We start from the raw sequence: 22,303 nt of genomic DNA on the forward strand, positions 1-22,303 counted from the left end.
AATGACCAGATGGACAGGGCGCATAGGATGTAACGTTATACAGCTGCTCTTATTAGTAGCCTACAGTTGATCAGTCTGAAAATTAGTCATTTAAATCCCATACAGCATGTCAGATTTCTAATGTTTAGGTGTTGAGTTTTTGCTTGGATCTGTCTGGAGTGATTATGTGTTCATCTTTGCTAAATAAATATCAGAGGAAAGTAGAAAGCCTACTTGAGCACGTGAAAAAATGTCAATCTCTCTCTTTAATCTACATTTTAATGGATGATGCGATGGAAGCTATCAAATAATTCGGAAAAGACATTGGAAAGTTTGATATGTTCGGTTACCTCTGCAAGGTGCAATTACCTCTGCAAACTCATTGTAGTTGACCTTGTTGGTGGAACTTTCCCTCTTGTGGCCTCTATCAATGCAGCTTTTTCCCAGAAGCTTGAATCTGATGTGGGCATTTATATGCTCCCTGCTTTTGTTTTGCCATTTAGCTGAACGATCGATGTTCTTCAGGTCACTCTACCCACATTTCGACCAAGGCTCAGACTTTCCAAAAAGCAGGCAAGGCCAGCAGTACAGGCAGCTTGATGAAAGGCTCCCTGTTAACCAGCTATACTTTTGATACAAGTCGATATTGAATGACCTCACCTTTTTATCCTTTATGAAACTGATCTCAGGCAGAGATCAACCCTCGCTTTTAATTCATACCTTTTCCATGTACCCAAGAGAATGAAAGGGATCCTTCAACAAAAAGTCCACAACATTTTCGGCAGCGTTAGCCATTCTACCATTCTGCCGGAGATAACTGCACACTCACGCTGGTAGCTAGGTTAGCTAGGCTAACGTTTCATTTTTTAAAATAAATTGCACCAACTGGACACAGAAATCAAGTTCTAAAACCAAGAAAACAATTTAGAATATACATCTTCCGTGTCATTTGAATTGAATAATATAAACAAAAGCTCAACTAACTCTACATCTCTAGCCAACAATGTCAGGAAGCTTCTCAACACATAGAACCCCCATAATGCTCTGTGGCACAATCCCAATACAACACACTAGGTTTATTATCTGATCCTATTTCTACGAGCGGGTAGACAACATGTCAGTTCCTATTGCAAAAGCTTTGATTGGTTGGAGGACGTCCCCCGGAAGTGGTCATAATACCATGTATGTCTATGGAAGGGGGTGAGGGCTACGAGCCTCCTAGGTTTTGTATTATGGTCAATGTAGCCAGAGGAGGACGAAGCTAGCTGTCCTCCGGCTACACCATGATGGTCCCCGAGACAGTGCTGTTGAAGTTACTGTAGACCTTTCTATGGTTCTAATTTTCAGAGTACAAACTCAATGAACACTATGAAAGCTTTAAACCAAGTTTATTCTGCCCAGAGGGTCAATACAGCTGCATTAGACAAAAACATGGTTTCAACAGTGGTAGTGTACATACCCCACTTTGGGTGGAGTCTCCTCCTTATCACCAAACATTGCATCATTATTGCTAGGCAGAGAGCTGAGTGACGGGCCTTAAACAGTTCCTCCACTCTCAGTTCTGCTACATGTGATTGTTTTCCCTGCACTCAGACCCTCCCAAGCTTACTTATGGCACCCCTCATGTCTCTATTATACCTAATGATTAATAATATATACATTTCAGAAACCAAACCTATCACCTTCATTGCAAAACAGTGTATTTGACTCAATTATTTGGTGACATATTTAGTATAGTATGATAACTTTTTTAATGTTTCTAATGTTTTTATTTTTATGAAATTTAATTCTATACCTATATCACAGGAGGTTGGTGGCACCTTAACTGGTGAGAACGGTCTCGTTGTCATGACTAGAGTGGAATCAGTGGAATGGTATCAAATACAACAAACACCTGGTTTACAGGTGTTTGATGCCATTCCATTCGCTCAGTTCTGGCCATTACCATTCTCGGTAAGAAAAACAAAAATAAGAAATGCATACAAAGGAATGATCATCTTGCTCACATAACATGATTTGATAATAATAAAATTGGTACGTAAAGAAAAATAAGCAAAAAAAAGGTGGGCATCCACCTCCAACTCCCCATCCCAGATGACAGAACAAAACAATAAAGGCCTTTAAACACTTGTTGGACAATGAATGTAAAAATAAAAAGCCTTTTATGGTGTATGACAGAGTGGAAAAATAATCCCATTTAATGCATTTTATGAAACAAGAGTATCAGCTTTCACATGATGTGAAAGCTGATACTTTGTCATGCAAGACTACAAATCCATGCTGGAATCTCCTGCACGTACTCTCTAGCCGACACCTTTGCTGCATAGAAGTAGTAGTAAAATAAATGTACTGCTTTAAAATGGAGATAGCCTCAAAGGTCCTGCCCATGCTGTCACAGATGCTACAATAGGACAGATACAAAGATGAGATGTCTAAGTTAATGCTTTGCTGTCAGCTAGCCATAGACTTAGTTAGACTTCTTACTTTGTATCTGTGCCATTATGTCGTCTGTGAGAGCATGGGCAGCGCCATTGAGGCTATCTGCATTTTAGAGTAGGCCAGTGGGAAGAGTTATAGGAGGATGGGTTCATTGTAATGGCTGGAATGGAACTAATGGAACGGAGTCAAACAGGGTTTCCATTTGTTTGATGCCGTTCCATTTATCCCATTCCAGACATTACAATGAGCCCATTTTCCTATAGCGCCTCCCACCAGCCTCCTCTGCTCCATTTTAAAGTAGTGAATTTCTTATTTTACTACTTCTATGAGTTGGTAAACAAACTGAAAGGGTGCACAGTGCCACCTGGAGTGTGTTGTTTGAAAAGGTATAAAGGCAAGGTTGTTGTTAACTTCCACCTGCAGTTATGGAATGTTTGCTAATGAGTATCATTCTTTGGCTGACCATTCCTGATGACCTGGATGGAATTATGTGATCCTTCCTTAACCCATAGGAAGTCCCACCCAGTTGACTACTTCAAAATGGCGAAATTCCCCAATGGCGCTGTTCATGCTAAAACGGGCTTCACTAGTTATCTATCTAATGGGGCATTCACATGCCCGTGAGAAGTGGGAAGTTGTAAATCCGACATGATTGTTTTCAAGTTGTTTTGATGTTAGGAACAATTCTTCAACCAAGAAAAGTTTACATAGCTTGCTTAACATTGATAATATGGTAAAACTAGCTACATTATCCATTTAAATACATTTTTAATTGTTAATAAGGGATTTGTTGCCATCACTTGGTTTAAAATGTAAAAGCTTAGTGGTGAAATGCCACAACTCTGCAACTCTGGTAACAAAATTTTCTCAGTTTCCCAATTGTTATTATGACTTGAGGGTTGTTCAAGTGAAATTGTCCAGTTGAAACTACAAACTTCACAGTCAATGCAGCTTTTCATCGATTCTTCCATATTTTATTTAACTAATATTTGTTGGCTTATTTATGCATTCCCTCTTGTATATAATGTTGTCAGATATTTATACATAGATACATACATATACATCTCTACGGATTTGAGTTGTGATGAGTGTCGGCGGAGTGTACCACTGACTAGATTGAGTCACTATCAGTCGATACTTGTAAAAATGTCTGTTTGTCCTGTGTAACTGCAAGCTTTTCTTTGGGTGCTGAAATCCGTAGTTTTTATATATGGATTACGGGGTACAGTTTGGCGGACGTCACATAAAATTCTTTTTTTTCTCTCCAAAAACAACTGATTTCAGCACCCGAAAAAAAGCCTGCAGCTGCACAGGACAAACATAGGTACAGGAAAAGCATAAAATAATTGACATTTTTACAAGTATCAACTTATAGTGACTCGATGTAGTGGCGGTGTACTCTTCTTGGCACATCACACAAGAACCCTGTATGGAAGATATCCATATTACAGAGGGATCTAACTAGAGCTACTAGCTAGCTAAGATGAACCAGTGAGGATTTTACATGGAACCCAAAGAGTTCTTTAAAAGGTTCTCCTATGATGACAACCGAATAACTGTTTTAGGTTCTAGACAGCACCTACATATAACACCCAACAGTGTACACTTGCATTAGATAAGCTAGTATCCTTGATAGAATGCCAAACATGATGCATAGATAACTGACATCATTGGACTTTATGAAAACATTGAAAAGAGAACTTTCACTCCAGTCTTCATCCAGCCTTCAAAACAAATTTCCTAAGGGGGATAGCTTATCTGAAATTAAATCTAGACTATATAGATTTAGGAGTGTACTGGATGGCTCACTAATCTCCTAGCGTGTGACACTCATGCATGTTGTTGGAGGTCCCAGATGTAGTCGTTGGCAAAGTTCATAATCTGAGTCATGGCGTTCAGGATCAGGATGTCCATGTCATCATCCAGCATCTCCTCCTCATGGTAGTTCTTCACCGGCAGGATGCAGTTCATGGGAACACCCAGCTCATTACTGCAGATCTGCATCTGAGAAATGTTGGACAACAATTACTTATGCTTTACCTGAGAAAGCAGGATTATTGTTTTACCTGAGTTGGCAGGACTTTTTCTTTACCCGAGTGGGCAGGAATTTAGCTTTACCTGAGTAAGATTTAATGTGATTTGATGTGACTTGAGGATTACATGTGATGTAAAACATGACTCACCTTCTCTTTGATTGCCTTGCTGGTGTAGATTCTCTTCACATCACTGTCCACAAGAACACAAGCCTTGTCTGGCATGGTCATGACAACAACTTGAGGAATTCCTGTTGAAGAAATGATTGAATGGAAGAGCTAATATATAGGTAACACAGTTTCAAGTAATAATAAAAGTGAAGGTCAAGAGCTATCTACAGCCAAAGGCCACTTCATAAACACGGCGTGAGAAAGACACAGAGAAACATAGAGGGTTTGGAATAGCTCACCCATATTACTGGCTTTTTCTCTGACCTTCCGCATCTTCGCTGTGACATCACTTGACATGAGAGAGATTTTGTCTGCTGGTACAACACTCACCAGACAGTGAACCTTGTTACTTGACATAGGCATCCTATTGTAGTCTGGACTTTCCTCAGTTAATGGCCAGCAAGGATTGAACTGGCCCAAGGAAAGACAAGATTGGTCTGACAGGACTTCTCTGCTTAAAACGATTACTAGTTTGTTTTGTTAAATTTGCTATTGAAAAATGTATTATTTGGCTGGTGTTGGTACACTCTGAGGAAAAAGGTGCTATCTAGAGCCTAAACCCATAGGAGAACCCTTTGAAGAGCAATTTTTGGTTTATGGGAGAAACCTTTTGGTTCCAGGTAGAACCCGTTTGGGTTCCATGTAGAACCTTTTCCACAGAGGGTTGTACATGGAACCGAAAACGCTTCTACCTAGACCCAGAAAGGGTTCTACTATGGGGAATGGTGAAGAACCTGTTTAGAGCCCTATTTTCTAAGAGTGTAGAAAGAACAGAACTATTGGCATTGTTTGTTGGGTTAAGGAAGGCTACATTTACAGTATAATATTATTTGCGTCTGTATGTATACATTTGTGTATGCTGGTTTACCTTATAGCCTTCTGGTAGATGGCCCTTCAGAGCATTGATGAGGTCTTTAGGTTGCATCCCATTTTCTTGTGCCTCCAGACCCATGACATCATTGAATGCAAAGGGTAGACGGGCATGGGCAGGGTAGCCTAGTGGTTAGAGCGTTGGACTAGTAACCAGAAGGTTGTGAGTTCAAACCCCCGAGCTGACAAGGTACAAATCTGTCGTTCTGCCCCTGCCACTGTTCCCAGGCCGTCATTGAAAATAAGAATTTGTTCTTAACTGACTTGCCTGGTTAAATAAAGGTCAAATAAAATAAAATAAATTTCCATTTTTAATGTAGTGTGTTTTATACTGAAAATAAACATTTTTAGAACATACTCATAGCAGGTATTTGTGTACAAAGGTATGCTAGGGATCCATGTTTCATCCATTAATAGTGTTTTGTGATCATTGGCACTGCATTCCTAATTTATAGTAACTTACTGTCTTGGTGAAGCTTGTGCCAGAGGCAGCTGCTACCAGGGCACCAGATGTTGTGCGTCCTTGGAAGACATTGTTGACTGAGTTGATGAAGCTGGACTTCCCTGCACCGACTGGTCCATGTAGCAGGCATCTCAGATGACCCACGTCAGGATCATTCAGTTCAAAGTTCCTCAGGGCCCCCACCATCTCGTCCCTATTTTGTTTACTGTCAGAGACAATGATTTATCATCAATTTAGCATAGCACACTGTTTGCACATCCCTTGATATTGATTGTAACATCCTTTGCATTCTTTTTTGTTGTCTCCTAGTTATCCTCCATACTTGGCCAGTCAGGACATACTTACCTCCAAGATACTTTCCTCCATGGGCTGTCAAATTCTGTGTGACACAGGAATTTATTTATATTAAATGAACTTGGCTGTAATTTCTCGTTTTCAATTCCCTCCATCACTTTCAAAAGATATCTTCACCTTCATTTAAATGAATGTACAATAATTCATGATTTTTCACACAATAAATCAGAGTAGAGTCAACTTGATACAGTGCCTTGCGAAAGTATTCGGCCCCCTTGAACTTTGCGACCTTTTGCCACATTTCAGGCTTCAAACATAAAGATATAAAACTGTATTTTTTTTGTGAAGAATCAACAACAAGTGGGACACAATCATGAAGTGGAACGACATTTATTGGATATTTCAAACTTTTTTAACAAATCAAAAACTGAAAAATTGGGCGTGCAAAATTATTCAGCCCCCTTAAGTTAATACTTTGTAGCGCCACCTTTTGCTGCGATTACAGCTGTAAGTCGCTTGGGGTATGTCTCTATCAGTTTTGCACATCGAGAGACTGACATTTTTTCCCATTCCTCCTTGCAAAACAGCTCGAGCTCAGTGAGGTTGGATGGAGAGCCTTTGTGAACAGCAGTTTTCAGTTCTTTCCACAGATTCTCGATTGGATTCAGGTCTGGACTTTGACTTGGCCATTCTAACACCTGGATATGTTTATTTTTGAACCATTCCATTGTAGATTTTGCCTTATGTTTTGGATCATTGTCTTGTTAGAAGACAAATCTCCGTCCCAGTCTCAGGTCTTTTGCAGACTCCATCAGGTTTTCTTCCAGAATGGTCCTGTATTTGGCTCCATCCATCTTCCCATCAATTTTAACCATCTTCCCTGTCCCTGCTGAAGAAAAGCAGGCCCAAACCATGATGCTGCCACCACCATGTTTGACAGTGTGGATGGTGTGTTCAGGGTGATTTGCTGTGTTGCTTTTACGCCAAACATAACGTTTTGCATTGTTGCCAAAAAGTTCAATTTTGGTTTCATCTGACCAGAGCACCTTCTTCCACATGTTTGGTGTGTCTCCCAGGTGGCTTGTGGCAAACTTTAAACTACACTTTTTATGGATATCTTTAAGAAATGGCTTTCTTCTTGCCACTCTTCCATAAAGGCCAGATTTGTGCAATATACGACTGATTGTTGTCCTATGGACAGAGTCTCCCACCTCAGCTGTAGATCTCTGCAGTTCATCCAGAGTGATCATGGGCCTCTTGGCTGCATCTCTGATCAGTCTTCTCCTTGTATGAGCTGAAAGTTTAGAGGGACGGCCAGGTCTTGGTAGATTTGCAGTGGTCTGATACTCCTTCCATTTCAATATTATCGCTTGCACAGTGCTTCCTGGGATGTTTAAAGCTTGGGAAATCTTTTTGTATCCAAATACGGCTTTAAACTTCTCCACAACAGTATCTCGGACCTGCCTGGTGTGTTCCTTGTTCTTCATGATGCTCTCTGCGCTTTTAACGGACCTCTGAGACTATCACAGTGCAGGTGCATTTATACGGAGACTTGATTACACACAGGTGGATTGTATTTATCATCATTAGTCATTTAGGTCAACATTGGATCATCAGAGATCCTCACTGAACTTCTGGAGAGAGTTTGCTGCACTGAAAGTAAAGGGGCTGAATAATTTTGCACGCCCAATTTTTCCGTTTTTGATTTGTTAAAAAAGTTTGAAATATCCAATAAATGTCGTTCCACTTCATGATTGTGTCCCACTTGTTGTTGATTCTTCACAAAAAAATACAGTTTTATATCTTTATGTTTGAAGCCTGAAATGTGGCAAAAGGTCGCAAAGTTCAAGGGGGCCGAATACTTTCGCAAGGCACTGTATATGCATGACTTTGGACTTTTGTCAATGCAGGCTCTAAAACAGAGTATACAGATCAGACGTCAATTGTATTTTTACTGATATGTCTCATGCTCTTTTCACAATATGTCATGACTCATGTCTCTTACCCTTCTTTGGTGGTGTTGGTCTTGGTGTTTGTGATGGTTGGACTAGATGTCTATCATATTTCCCGAGAAAATTCTATTTGGGGGTGAATAGTATGTCATTTATGTACTGCAACTCTCATAGTCTGCTAAGGGCCACATGAAAATAATATTTTCATATTTTGGTCAGATTTGATTTCAGACTGGTTCCTTCAACGACAGACATACAGTCAGGTCCATAAGTATTTGGACAGCGTCACAATTAGCATAATTTTGGCTCTGTACGTCACCACAATAGATTTGAAAGGAAACAATCAAGATATGTTTAAAGCGTAGACTTTTATCTTTAATTTAAGGGTTTTGTCAAAATGATTGTATGAACCGTGTAGGAATTACAACCATTTTCATACATAGCCCCCCAATTTTAGGGGCTCAAATGTAATTGGACAAACTAACAATCATTAATTAAATTGTGAGTTTTAAAACTTGGTTGCAAATCCTTTGCAGTCAATGACACAGACATCAAAGTCTGGAGCCCATAGACATCACCAGATGCTGGGTTTCTTTCCTGGTGATGCACTGCCAGGCCTTTACCGCAGCTGTCTTCAGTTCCTGCTTGCTCTTGGGGAATTTTGCCTTCAGTTTTGCCTTCAGCAAGTGAAATGCATGATAAATTGGATTCAGGTCAGGTGATTGACTTGGCCATTGCAAAACATTCCACTTCTTTGCCTTAAAAAAGTAATGGGTTGCTTTAGCAGTCTGCTTCGGGTCATTGTCAATCTGCACTGTGATGCACCGTCCAACGAGTTTTGAAGCATTTGGCTGAATCTGAGCAGATAATATAGCCCTAAACACTTCAGAATTCATCCTGCTGCTTTTGTCAGCAGTCACATAATCAATAAATACAAGGTAACCAGTTCCATTGGCAGCCATACATGCCCACGTCATAACACTACCTCCACCATGCTTCACAGATGAGGTGGTATGCTTTGGATCATGAGCAGTACCTTCCCTGCTCCATACTCTTCTCTTCCAATCATTCTGGTACAAGTTGATCTTTGTCTCATCTGTCTATAGGATGTTGTTCTAGAACTGGACAGGCTTTTTAAATGTTTTTTGGCAAACTCTAAACTGGTATTCCTGTTTTTGAGGCTTACCATCTTGTGGTAAACCCTCTATCTACTCTGGTGAAGTCTTCTCTTGTTTGTAGAAGTCTTCTCTTGATTGTTGACACAGATACGCCTACCTCCTGGAGGGTGTTATTGATCTGGCAAACTGTTGTGAAGGAGTTTTTTTTCACCAGGGAAAGAATGCTTCTGTCATCCACCACAGTTGTTTTCCATGGTCTTCCGAACCTTTTGGTGTTCCTGAGCTCACCAGTGCGATCATTATTTTTAAGAATGTAACACAGTTGATTTGGCCAAACCTTTTGCTATCTCTCTGATGGGTTTCTTTAGATTTTTCAGCCTAACGATGGCTTGCTTCACTGGCAGTGACAGCTCTTTGGACTTCATATTGATGGTTAAGAGTAACAGATTCCAAATGCTACACTTGAAATCAACTCTAGACATTTTATCTACTTACTTGTAAATTAACTAATGAGGGAATAACACACCTGGCCATGGAACGGCTGATCAGCCAATTGTTCAATTACTTTTGGTCCCTTTAAAAGGGGTGCCCACATAAAAAGTTCTGTAATTCCAAAACCCTCTCCCGATTAATGTAAATACCCTCATATTCATTATTTAATTTAAACTTCAATATGCTAAAAATAAAATAATAATAACTTGGTCAATGTCCAAATATTTATAGACCTGACTGTATTTACAGTATTGCTGATTACTCAAGGATCGGAAATTGTTGCCAAATGATGTGAAATAATACAGTCATTATACAGTTGATGTCGGAAGTTTACATATACTTAGGTTGGAGTCATTAAAACTTGTTTTCAGCCACTCCAAAAATGTCTTGTTAAGAAACTATAGTTTTGGCAAGTCGGTTAGGACATCTACTTTGTGCATGACACAAGTAATTTTTCCAACAATTGTTTACAGACATATTATTTCACTTATAGTTCACTGTATCACAATTCCTGTGGGTCAGAAGTTTATATACACTAAGTTGACTGTGCCATTAAATAGCTTGGAGAATTCCAGAAAATTATGTCATGGGATGTCATGGCTTTAGAAGCTTCTGGTAGGCTAATTGACATCAATTGAGTCAATTTGAGGTGTACCTATGGATGTATTTCAAGGCCTACCTTTAAACTCACTGCCTCTTTGCTTGACATCATGGGAAAATCAAAAGAAATCAGTCAAGACTGCAGAAAAAAATTGTAGACCTCCACAAGTCTGGTTCATCCTTGGGAGCAATTTCCTAACGCCTGAAGGTACCACGTTCATCTGTACAAACAATAGTACGCAAGTATAAACACCATGGGACCATCAGCCGCCATACCGCTAATGAAGGAGACGCGTTCTGTCTCGTAGTAATGAACATACTTTGGTGCGAAAAGTGCAAATCAATCCCAGAACAACAGCAAAGGACCTTGTGAAGATGCTGGAGGAAACAGGTACAAAAGTATCTATATCCACAGTAAAACGAGTCCTTTATCGACATAACCTGAAAGCCACTACTCCAAAACCGCCATAAAAAAGCCAGACTACGGTTTGCAACTGCACATGGGGACAAAGATCATACTTTTTGGAGAAATGTCCTCTGGTCTGATGAAACAAAAATAGAACTATTTGGCCATATGTTTGGAGGAAAAAGGGGTAGGCTTGCAAGCCCAAGAACACCATCCCAACCATGAAGCACAGGGGTGGCAACATCATGTTGTGGGGGTCATATTTTTTAAATTTAATTTAGTATTTTATTACGGATCACCTCTGAACCCCAGGAAGAGTAAACAAATTAAGGCGCATCACACCACTATCCACAACACAACATACAACAATACCACAGTGTAGGTGTGTGTAGAGTGCATGTGCTAGCGTGTGTGTGTGCCTGTGTGTGTCTCCTGACAGTCCGTGTTGTTCCATAAGGTGTAGTTTTATCTGTTTTTTAAATCTGATTTTACTGCTTGCATGAGTTATTGATGTGGAATAGAGTTCCATGTAGTCATGGCTTTATGTCTGTTCTGGACTTGAGGACTGTGAAGAGACCCCGACCGGCTTGTCGGTCAATTTATCTTGTAAAAAATAATCAATCTTAACATAATCACTAGTTAACTACACATGGTTGATGATATTACTAGTTTAACTAGCTTGTCCTGCGTTGCATATAATTAATGCGGTGCCTGAAATCATGTCACTTCTCTTGGTTCAGTGTAAGCAGAGTCAGGGTATATGCAGCAGTTCGGGTCGCCTGGCTCATTGCGAACTGTGTGAAGACCATTTCTTCCTAACAAAGAATGTAATTCATTTGCCAGAATTGTACATAATTATGACATAACATTGAAGTTTGTGCAATGTAACAGCAAAATTTAGACTTAAGGATGCCACCCGTTCTTTAAAATTCGTAACGGTTCCATATTTCACTGAAAGAATAAATGTTTTGTTTTCGAAATGATAGTTTCCGGATTTGACCATATTAATGACCTACGGTTTGTATTTCTGTGTGTTTACTATATTATAATTAAGTCTATGATTTGATATTTAATAGAGCAGTCTGACTTAGCGGCAGCAGCAGGCTCGTAAGCATGAATTCAAACCGCACTTTCCTCCATTTGCCAGCAGATTTTCGCAATGCTTGAATCACAGCGCTGTTTAAGACTTCAAGCCTATCAACTCCCGAGATTTGACTGGCAATACTATAGTGCCTATAAAAACATCCAATAGTCAAAGGTCTATGAAATACAAATGGTATAGAGAGAAATAGTCCTATAATAACTGCAACCTAAAACTTCTTAACTGGGAATATTGAAGACTCATGTTAAAAGGAACAACCAGCTTTCATATGTTCTCATGATCTGAGCAAGGAACTTAGGCCAAAATGTCATAAATATGCCAAATTAGATTTATTATGCTTTTAGATACAAATGTTAAATATATGTCAAATCTAAATGTATTGGTCGCATACACATATTTAGCACGTTATCGCGGGTGTAGCGAAATGCTTGTATGAAAAATATACTCGGAAGCAGTGGATGGTGTGCATGCCTCCTGAGTCAGACAAGAATTTCCACTCCGAATACCTCTTCTCCTTCCTCCAAAGGACCATTCTATGGATTACATCTAGTGAAAATTCCCCAAATCACTGTCTTTTTTTTGTCCTGGTTTCATAAGCAGTGGTTAGAGCGTTGGACTAGTAACTGAAAGGTTGCAAGATCAAATCCCTGAGCTGGCAAGGTAAAAATCTGTCATTGTGACCCCTGAAAAAGGCAGTTAACCCACTGTTCCTAGGCTGTCATTGAAAATAAGAGTTTGTTCTTAACTGACTTGACTAGTTAAATAAAGTAATGAGAAGGTCACTTCAGACATCAAGAAACTCCTGGCCAAAAAACGCAAAACATTCCGTTTATTTCTTGCACAAGTAGGGTTGAAACTCTCCCGGTCGATTGATGGTTTTAACTGACAGATTTGGTACAAACTTCCCCAAATAATTGACCATACCCAAAACACACTGAATTCCTGTGTGGGGGATTAGCCTTCTCCCTCACCGCTTTCACCTTGGCATGTTCAGGCTGCACACCCTCCGAGGATAGCCTATCCCCAAAAAATGTGATTTACTTCACACCGAACTGACATTTAGCCCAATTTAGTTTCAAACCATGCTTCTGAACCCTCTGCAGAGTCTTTTCCAACCGCTCATTGTGTTCCTGAATAGTGGACCCCCAGACCACAAAATCATCCTCAGACACTCAAACTCCCTCTAATGACACTTTCCATGGCCTTGTGAAAGAGCTCGGAGGCAGAACTTATGCCAAAAGGTATATTCCTCTTAAAGGAATATCTTCCAAAGGGGGTATTGACTACAAAGCTTGATGCTAACTGCATCCAACCTCACCTGCCAGAATACATTTGAAGCATCCAACTTGGAGAAACAATGTGCAGCAGTTATTCCGCTGTTGCCACACATATACCACAGGTGTCGTAAAAGACCACTCAGAACCCCATCAATACACCCGGTAATTTACAAAAATATCAGGAATGTTCAGAAACTATTGTAAATAACAGATACATTTTGGAAATGTATGCCTGAATGATGTTTTTTAAACACTATACATATTTTCCAGTTTCTAGTGTATAGACCATATGGTTAAATATCTAATCATCAATCATGTCATTTGAAAGTAGTTCTCAAATTTTGACAACTGACACCAGTTCGGCATCAAAACATTAGAGGATTTATATACTTTTTATTACTGTATCAATATACTGTAAAGGATATTACATGCTAAACTCTTCTAATTAAACAGAAAAGGTAATCATTGGAGTATAGGAATATGTTTTACAGATTTCTGATTTAATTTTTCATATTTAAAAACATACTAACGTAAGCTAACCCCATTCCATACAAATGTGCGCAACCGCGACATTCAAAGTCTGCAAAGAAAACTAATGGGACTGTAGTGACTGTGTTGACATCAAAATCTGGGGTGTGAACTACATTTCTATTCAAGCGTTGATTGACATGGTAATAGCTCTACAAAAGTGAGTTATTTTACGTTATTTTATTATCCTTTATCTTTAAAATGCCATGTACATTCCCAACATTTTTGAACGTTTCCAAAATGACTGGTTAATTTAGAGAGTTTCCGGAAATATCCCCTCCCTTTGCAACCGTATTCACAAGAAACTGCCTGCATAGGAACAATAGAAGAGAATGTTACACATTTCCCTTTTGTACAAATTACAGGGAGAACTTACATTCATCGCAGTGTAAAGATTTTCCTCTTGCACTATAAAATAAAAATGCTTTAATAATTGAATAAATAACAACAATATAACAGTATAATGAACAAGTGGTCCTTTACCAATATGTGTTATCAGCAGGATAAATGGTAACCACCTTGTTAGAATTAGCTCCTCCTGAGAAGGATTCTGATACAGTTGTGAAAAAGGATTGCAGCTTCATGTGCAGTATATAGCCTATAGTAAAACGTGAAATTGACTGGTGCAGTTACTTTCACTTTCCAGTGTTAGATATGTATGTATCAAGTGACGAGGGCTGTCTAGCTCTCCTATTTCTATACCCATTTCTTGTAAATGGAACCATTACAGGAATAAAGGGGCCATAATTTCACTTTCAATATGACTCTGTTTTAGACAGGAGAGAACGACTGCCCCATCTCATTAAGGATCTCAAGTTGAAGGCCGACCAAAATACTGAAGGTGGTTGTATCCAGAAAGCAGGATACTCCATTATAGTCAATAGGAAAATGGCAATCTTTGTGGTCAATATTTGTTTCAGAAGACAATAAAGGTTACAATACTTGTGAAATTTTGGGTAAGTCTCTTGGAGCTTTACACTGCTGGATTGTACAATATTTACACATGATTATAAAAAAAATTCTTCAAGGTCTGTCAAGTCTAGCCATAGAATGCCGATGCCAATTGAAGTCAAAACTGTAAATAGGCCACTCAGGAACATTCAATGTTGTCTTGGTAAGCAAGTCCAGGCTACATTGGGCCTTGTGAACTCAGTTGTCTACAATAATCATTAGACGTACGCGTCAGAGTTATCATACCCCGTGTCGGGTTTGTACAGAGTTGGTTAAATCCGCTCTTTTGCGCCCCACTTACATGGCTAATAATCTCCAAGCTGCTCAGCTGTGGTAACATAGTGTTAAAGTATATGCTCCACGTTCTGTCCCTAACTATCGAAAGTACGGAATGAGTTTCGGGAGATATCCTGTATGCAACACCTTGTATATTTGGTTTAGAGAACAATGGCTGTGAATTCAAACAACAGGAGGGGATGTCGAGCCATTCTGTCTACAACCGGGGTGGGGGGCACCGGGCTCTGCTTAGAGATATCAATGTTTAACCCCGGGTGGTCGGCAGATATCTCGACATGCCTTATGCATGATAGTGCACACCTTGGTTTCAAACTATTCTCTACAGATAGAATGGGGCTACATGCTTGGGCCCCTGTTGAACACACACACAAACCCTTTGTTTTTGAAACGCACACACACACACACTCCTGCTGCTCCGTCACACGCACACTCATGCACGCACCCTGATTTTCCATGTCTTTTTCTTCGTGACAGACCGGGGTGATGTCTGGAAAGGACATTTTCCTATCATTAAAGGGTGAGATACATTTTTAAAACCAGTGATTTAATTCAAAATATTTAGTACCTACATTTTAACACATGTTATAATTCCAAAATGTTTACTATTTCTTACAGATAAAGGGTCCGGTTAGCCCTGACCATTATCCGTTTCGAATTCACCGACTCAAAGACGCTTGCCCGCTCCATCATAACTCTGTAAGTTTTCCCTCCCTGTTTAGATCAAACGTCCTGCCTGTAAATCCTGGATATGCCCACATCATTAATTAATAAGATGTGTAGAAAACTGTTTAGCCATAGTTAAAGGCCTTTCATAAAGAGGCTGTCATGATTGCATGTGTCACATGTTTAACACGTATTGCTTGTTACAGAATAGTACTGTTGTACATTTAATATCCCCTAGCAGATTTCGTCGCATTTGCACAAATTCTGTCATGTTACTGTGGTCTTTTTAAATGTCAATAAATATGTATGTAAAGTGTACATGTTTGTTTCACTGTAGATTTGTTTAAGCCATCCTAGAAACACCTAATTTCATCATCCCACAGCATTAATTAATGAGCTGTGTAGAAGCTGTTTAGCCCTAAGTAAAGGCCTTTCATAAAGAGGCTGTCATGATAAACCTGAATCCGTAAGTTTTCCATCCATGTGTAGATCAAACGTCCTGCCTGTAAATCCTGGGTATGCCCACATCATTAATTAATAAGATGTGTAGAAAACTGTTTAGCCATAGTTAAAGGCCTTTCATAAAGAGGCTGTCATGATTGCATGTGCCTCATGTTTAACACGTATTGCTTGTTACAGAATAGTACTGTTGTACATTTAATATCCCCTAGCAGATTTCGTTGCATTTGCACAAATTCTGTCATGTTACTGTGGTCTTTTTAAAAGTCAATAAATATGTGTGTGAAGTGTACATGTTTGTTTCATTGTAGATTTGTTTAAGCCCTCCTAGAAACACCTAATTTGATCCCACAGCATTAATTAATAAGCTGTGTAGAAGCTGTTTAGCCATAAGTAAAGGCCTTTCATAAAGCGGCTGTCACGATAAACCTGAATCTGAAATTACCTTTAGGATCTTTTCTTTTGGGTTCTAATCTCCCCAGGTGTACATGCACTGAAAATCCGTAGGCTGGAGCCATCTGGAAGCTCTGTGCCTGTACATATAAAGATAACTAAATAGGAAACTAGGCTGAGAAACATTATTTAGATGGCTGTTTAATTGTTGTTTAAAGCCTGAAATGGACACAATGCCAAGGGACCTTGTTTCTAACACCCCCCCCCCCCCCCACACACACACACACACACACACACACACACACACACTCCTGCTTCATAGATAACAACCATAAGGACAATAAAACTGGGGGTGGGGGTGTTAGAAACACAGCACACACACACACACACACACATTCCTGCTTCATAGATAACAACCATAAGGACAATAAAACTGGGGGTGGGGGCCATACACGTTCCAAAAGTTCAAACACTCAACCCCCCCAGTTCAACCAGGCCCCTAGACATCAATCACCATGACTACTTCAAAGGACGCCATATAGATATAAAATAACACACACCCTCTAACACGTGACCACAGGAACAGGATGGACATATTTGGACATGCACACGACATCATGATGCAGGGTCATAAATCAATTACTTTGACGCGTGCCGTCTACTTTAATCTCTCTCCTGAGTGTACAAAACATTAGGAACACCTGCTCTTTCCATGACCGAGTGACCAGGTGAAAGCTGTGATCCCGTATTGATGTCACTTGATAAATCCACTTCAATCAGTGTCGATGAAGGGTTGGAGGCAGGTTAAAGAAGGATGTTTAAGCCTTGAGAGAATTGAGACATGGATTGTGTATATACACACAGTTCATACACGTAATGTTAAATGTGAAATGGAATTCTGAGAAAACAGTAACGTTACACACACGTCATACACGTAAGTTAATTTTAGCTAGTAAGCCGGCCATCTAACCTCAGCTAATGTTAGCTAGCTAACAGCAAGCTTTAACTTGGGGTCTTTTGTTTAGACATGTAACGTCAACTTTTTCCCACTGACCTTTGTCGATAGCGCCTGATAAATTCAGGGCAGCAATGTTATTGAGAGCAAAAGCAACATATTTTCAGTTCTCTATGGCTAACTTTATATCTTTAAAAAAACTGCAGTAGAAAGGATTATCTTCACATAACGATCAGTTAATTTTATAGTGTCACGAACCGGCTCAAAGTGAGTAACAAAAAGGGAGACAACGTGGAGATAAGGGGTAACAAAATATATTTATTAACTAAAGTAAACTAAATATAATTAACAATGGTGTGTGTAGTCAGTAATCAGTAGCGTAAGTGAGTGGTTGCGTGCTTAAAATGTGATAATGAAGGGTGTTGAAAGGTGCCAACGCAAACAACCAAAAATGCCACAACCAAAATCTGTGTCTGCATGGGGAAGAGGTGCATTTATCCTGGGACACCCGAGGCCAGGTGTGCCCATTTCGCTGATGACCCTCCCAGCTCCACCCACCGACATTCTATTAAGAAAAACAAGAGTGAAGAAATAGAATATGGCAGACAGTGTTGGAGGGTCGTCACAATTGACAAAAGATGCTACACCACAGACCAATCTGAAACTCATCTCTTGGCACGTCCAACCCACTCATTATCTCAGCCAATCATGGGTAGTGGGAAGGTTCCTGGCATTTACTTTGGCTAAACCAACTAGGCTCGTAATTGAACAACTTTATTCGTATTTACAGATGGTATAAAAGTTTGTTATTAAGGCATATTAAAGTTCACATGTTCAAGAAGGCATTTTTGCCAAAAAATGCATTTTGATAAAAAAAAACATTTTTTCGTTCAAACAGCTCTCATGTGAAGTCTTGACTTGCGACATACGCCTAGTTTCCTGAATCGGGTCAAATTTTACTTTAACACCCATTTAATTATAACCTGCTAAAATTGCATTCCACCGGTCTTTGCTTTCAAGTAGGGAATTAACAAGGGAAATCGACAGATCAATAACATTACATTGCTATACTGACCAACAAAAAGTCACATTACGTTGTCAAAAAACATCAGAATATCGGTCTTCAATCATTTGGTCGCTGGTTTTATCGTTTAATTCCGGTTAGGGTTAAGTTAAGTTAGTGAGCAGCTAGCTAACGTCTGCCAACTTTTGGCTAGCTCTAATAGTACATCAACTGGTGAAAACGAGCGAAGTTAATTTACTTCTGTTGAAACCGGACAAAACAAAGGCTTCAAAACATTTCCATACACACAACAACAGCTGTTAGATACTGCTACCTGACAGATAGCTAGAGGCTAGAGCTGAACTGGCTGCGGTAGCTAATAGCTAGCTGGTTCATTCCTTTCAGACAGAACTTCAGTCGAGAGGGGATGGAACATGTAATGCATTAGCTAACGTTACATGTCAGTTACACTACTAACTCAGCACTGGGAATAAATACTTTTTTTCTGTTAAGTCAAACAGCAATTACCATGCCAGCTACACCAGTGAAAGTTGCATCCTTGCATTTCTTTGATATAAAGTGAATGGGGTTAGTTGTAAGTTAGATACAGAACCTAGAGTGTACTGCTTATTGCATGTCATTCCAATTGGCTAAGATAAACACGTTCATGTTCTTTATCTTATGTAAACTACCCTGGAATTAATGTATTTGCATATGTATTTGTGTAAATCCAACTACAAGACTGCCATACACTGCAGTCAGGGTTGAAAGTAAGGCTGTATGGTCCAGTAAATAAATAGTTGGGGTACACCGTATCAGTAAAACGTGAGCCTATCACAATAATTCAAACAAAATGTCATAAACTGTAGGCTATTACACAACTTTATATCATCACTCAAATATTAGTGAATGGACTTGAACGGGTGGTAGGCCTGTAGCCTACACTCCAAAATGCAATGTGGTTCGACGATACCACTGAAATTTTGCCAAGGCATCGATGAGTGGCTGACACCGAGACACCCGAGGGCAATAGTGGACGCTTACATTTTGGCCTAATGACAGTCGCAAAATGTCAATACACCTTTGGGTGTTTTGTGTAACAGATGTCTCCTTTCTTTCACCACTGTTTGGAGGATGGAAATATGTTGCGAGTGGATGTACATGTGCAGGTAGCCTAGTAAATGAGCCCTTTGAAGTGATTGTTGACAATCTGATGAAAACATCATGACTGGTTGTGTTTATGCCAAAATGTAATACATTTTAAAAGTTAAAGAGATCCTATTGAATTAATAGGGATTATATACAGTGCATTCGGAAAGTATTCAGACCCCTTGACTTTTTCCACATTTTGTTATGTTCCAGCCTTATTCTAAAATGGATGAAACAAAACATTTCCTCATCAATCTACACACAATACCCCATAATGACAAAGAAAAAACAGGTTTTTGACATTTTTGCAAATGTGTTATTTAAAAAAAATTGAATACCTTATTTACATACGTTTTCAGACCCTTTGCTATGAGAAATTGAGCTCAGGTGCATCCTGTTTCCATTGATCATCCTTGAGATGTTTCTACAACTTGATTGAAGTCCACCTGTGGTAAATTCAATTGATTGGACATGATTTGGAAAGGCACACACCTGTCTATGTAAGGTCCCACAGTTGACAGGATTGTGTTGAGGCACAGATCTGGGGAAGGGTACTAAAACATTTCTGCAGAATTGAAGGTCCCCAAGAATACAGTGGCTTCCATCATTCTTAAATGGAACCACCAAGACTCTTCCTAGAGCTGGCCGCCTGGTCAGGGCCTTCTCGGGGGAGAAGGGCCTTGGTCAGGGAGGTAACCAAGAACCCGATGGTCACTCTGGCAGAGCTCCAGGGTTCCTCCGAGGGGATGGGAGAACCTTCCAGAAGAACAACCATCTCTGCAGCACTCCACCAATCAGGCCTGTATGGTAGAGTGGCCAGATGGAAGCCACTCCTCAGTAAAAAGTACATGACAGGCCGCTTGGAGTTTGCCAAAAGGCACCAAACAAGATTATCTGGTCTGATGAAACCAAGACTGAACTCTTTGGCCTGAATGCCAAGCATCACATTTGGAGGAAACTTGGCACCATCCCTACGGTGAAGCATGAAAACCTGCTCTAGAGCACTCAGGACCTCCGACTGGGGCGGAGGTTCACCTTCTAACAGGACAACGACCCTAAGCACACAGCCAAGACAATGCAGGTGTGGCTTCGGGACAAGTCTCTGAATGTCCTTGAGTGGCCCAGCCAGAGCCCGGACTTGAACCTGATCAAACACCTCTGGACACACCTGAAAATAGCAGTGCAGCGACGCTCCCCATCCAACCTGACAGAGCTTGAGAAGATCTGCAGAGAATAATGTTTTTGCGTTGTCATTATGGGGTATTGTTTGTAGATTGATGAGGGGGAAAAAACAATTTAATCAATTGACTGTAGTTCTCACATAAATTATGAGTTCATGCCAATGGAAAATATGTGTGAAAATGTGTTATGCATCCATATCTAAGTTAGGATTTAGCTAACCTATTCTATATGCAGAAGTAACAAGAGTTGTCGATACAGTTACAATACAATTGTACTTATCCACTTAATAATATGGTTAAAAGGTGGAATATTGCTATACTGTGCACTAAATGCACCATTAAAGTACACAAATTAAGTAGAATCTAAGAATGCTTTTTTAAGTGGCACCATATTCTCTATACGGTCCTGGTCAAATGTATTGCACCATAAAGAGAGTAGGGTGTCATTTGGAACGCAGGCTAAAATGTTGTACTGCTAGACCAGTGTAGGTAACATACTGTCACCATGGAGATGACTCTGTGTAGGTAATATACTGTCACCGTGGAGATGCAACAGCATATGTAACAAACTGTCACCATGGAGATGCAACAGCATAGGTAACATACTGTCACCATGGAGATGCAACAGCATAGGTAAACATACTGTAACCATGGAAATGCAACAGCATAGGTAACATACTATCACCATGGAAATGCAACAGCCTAGGTAACATACTGTCACCATGGAGATGCAACAGCATAGGTAACATTCTATCACCATGGTGATGCAACAGATGATTGATGGCAGACCGGGTGATATGCAGATTAAGATGCTTGTTAAATCAAATTATGAAATAAGTGATGTGTGTGTTTATTCGCTCATTGCTTCACACATAGACAATATATCAAGTATACTTTACTTCACATTCTTAATTTATATGAGGGTAAACTAACGTTAATATATGACTTTTCCCACTTCATTGCAGCGATACATAGATGTAGCACTTCGAGGTTACACCTGGACCCCCATCAATGATACCGACTACAGGTGAGGAGGCAGGAGGAGGAGGAGGGGACTGACGGGTAGAGGATTAGTAATGGTAACCATAGTAATAGGATATAAACTGCTGAAGATGACAGGTTTGAGAGTGTTTGTGGGTGGACTGACTCTAGCCTGGCTACCAGTCTGTTTCTGCCATCATGCCACTCCTTACTCCTCCTTGTCACATCAAATGTGTCTGCTTATGTTTTACATAACAAGTAGTGGCATTATGGCACAAACAGACTAGTACCCAGGCTAGACTAACACTATAGCTGTGCAGTAGTAGTCTTCTCTTGAGACTCAGACTTTGGTTAGTTTCCTGTTGCGGATGCTACCACTGCAGTCTGGGCATGGTACTCCCGACCTACAATGAATCCAGGCAGACCTGAGTGATGTGATGCTGCAGCTCCAGTGTGAGTACCACTGCCCACACAACGAGCCCCCCCCCCCCCCCCCCCCCTCAGCATCATCTAGCTGTAAGTAGCGCCCTGGACCAGAGCTAGTCGT

At 40.0% G+C, this 22,303-nt stretch overlaps 2 protein-coding genes and 1 long non-coding RNA gene across 3 annotated transcripts in view; 2 read left to right on the forward strand and 1 right to left on the reverse strand.

Annotated features, from left to right (window-relative positions):
- Nucleotides 1-1,350: 1,350 nt before the first annotated feature.
- LOC110528447 (interferon-induced protein 44-like) lies at nucleotides 1,351-14,341 on the reverse strand. The gene is made up of 10 exons (XM_036984027.1): nucleotides 14,243-14,341; nucleotides 14,101-14,132; nucleotides 8,255-8,327; nucleotides 6,301-6,334; nucleotides 5,956-6,160; nucleotides 5,796-5,823; nucleotides 5,491-5,606; nucleotides 4,862-5,033; nucleotides 4,602-4,702; nucleotides 1,351-4,422 (listed from the first exon to the last, which is right to left on the reverse strand). Exons 2-10 carry the CDS (start codon nucleotides 14,104-14,106, stop codon nucleotides 4,249-4,251), a joined length of 909 nt encoding a protein of 302 aa, XP_036839922.1. The 5' UTR covers nucleotides 14,107-14,132; nucleotides 14,243-14,341; the 3' UTR covers nucleotides 1,351-4,248.
- A 74-nt stretch (nucleotides 14,342-14,415) lies between these two features.
- Nucleotides 14,416-16,386, forward strand: LOC110528448. The gene is made up of 3 exons (XR_005052660.1): nucleotides 14,416-14,680; nucleotides 15,447-15,489; nucleotides 15,588-16,386. It is a non-coding gene; the product is annotated as an uncharacterized LOC110528448 (long non-coding RNA).
- Nucleotides 16,387-21,741: 5,355 nt separating this feature from the next.
- Nucleotides 21,742-22,303, forward strand: part of LOC110528449 — a 56,670-nt gene continuing 56,108 nt past the window's right edge. The window contains exon 1 of the mRNA XM_036984028.1: nucleotides 21,742-21,802. The gene's annotated coding sequence lies outside the window, so the exon portion shown is untranslated. The remainder of the gene's footprint in view (nucleotides 21,803-22,303) is intronic.

The sequence above is a fragment of the Oncorhynchus mykiss genome, chromosome 7 (genome assembly GCF_013265735.2).
Source record: "Oncorhynchus mykiss isolate Arlee chromosome 7, USDA_OmykA_1.1, whole genome shotgun sequence".
Taxonomy (NCBI): Eukaryota; Metazoa; Chordata; class Actinopteri; order Salmoniformes; family Salmonidae; genus Oncorhynchus; species Oncorhynchus mykiss.

What these genes read in the sequence shown, in the direction of transcription:
- LOC110528447 (XM_036984027.1), bottom strand. An exon ending in ACCAACACCACCAAAGAAGG is followed by an intron (nt 6,335 to 8,254) that starts GTAAGAGACATG and finishes TGTGTCACACAG; the next exon opens with AATTTGACAGCCCATGGAGG. An exon ending in AGAAAAAGCCAGTAATATGG is followed by an intron (nt 4,703 to 4,861) that starts GTGAGCTATTCC and finishes TTTCTTCAACAG; the next exon opens with GAATTCCTCAAGTTGTTGTC.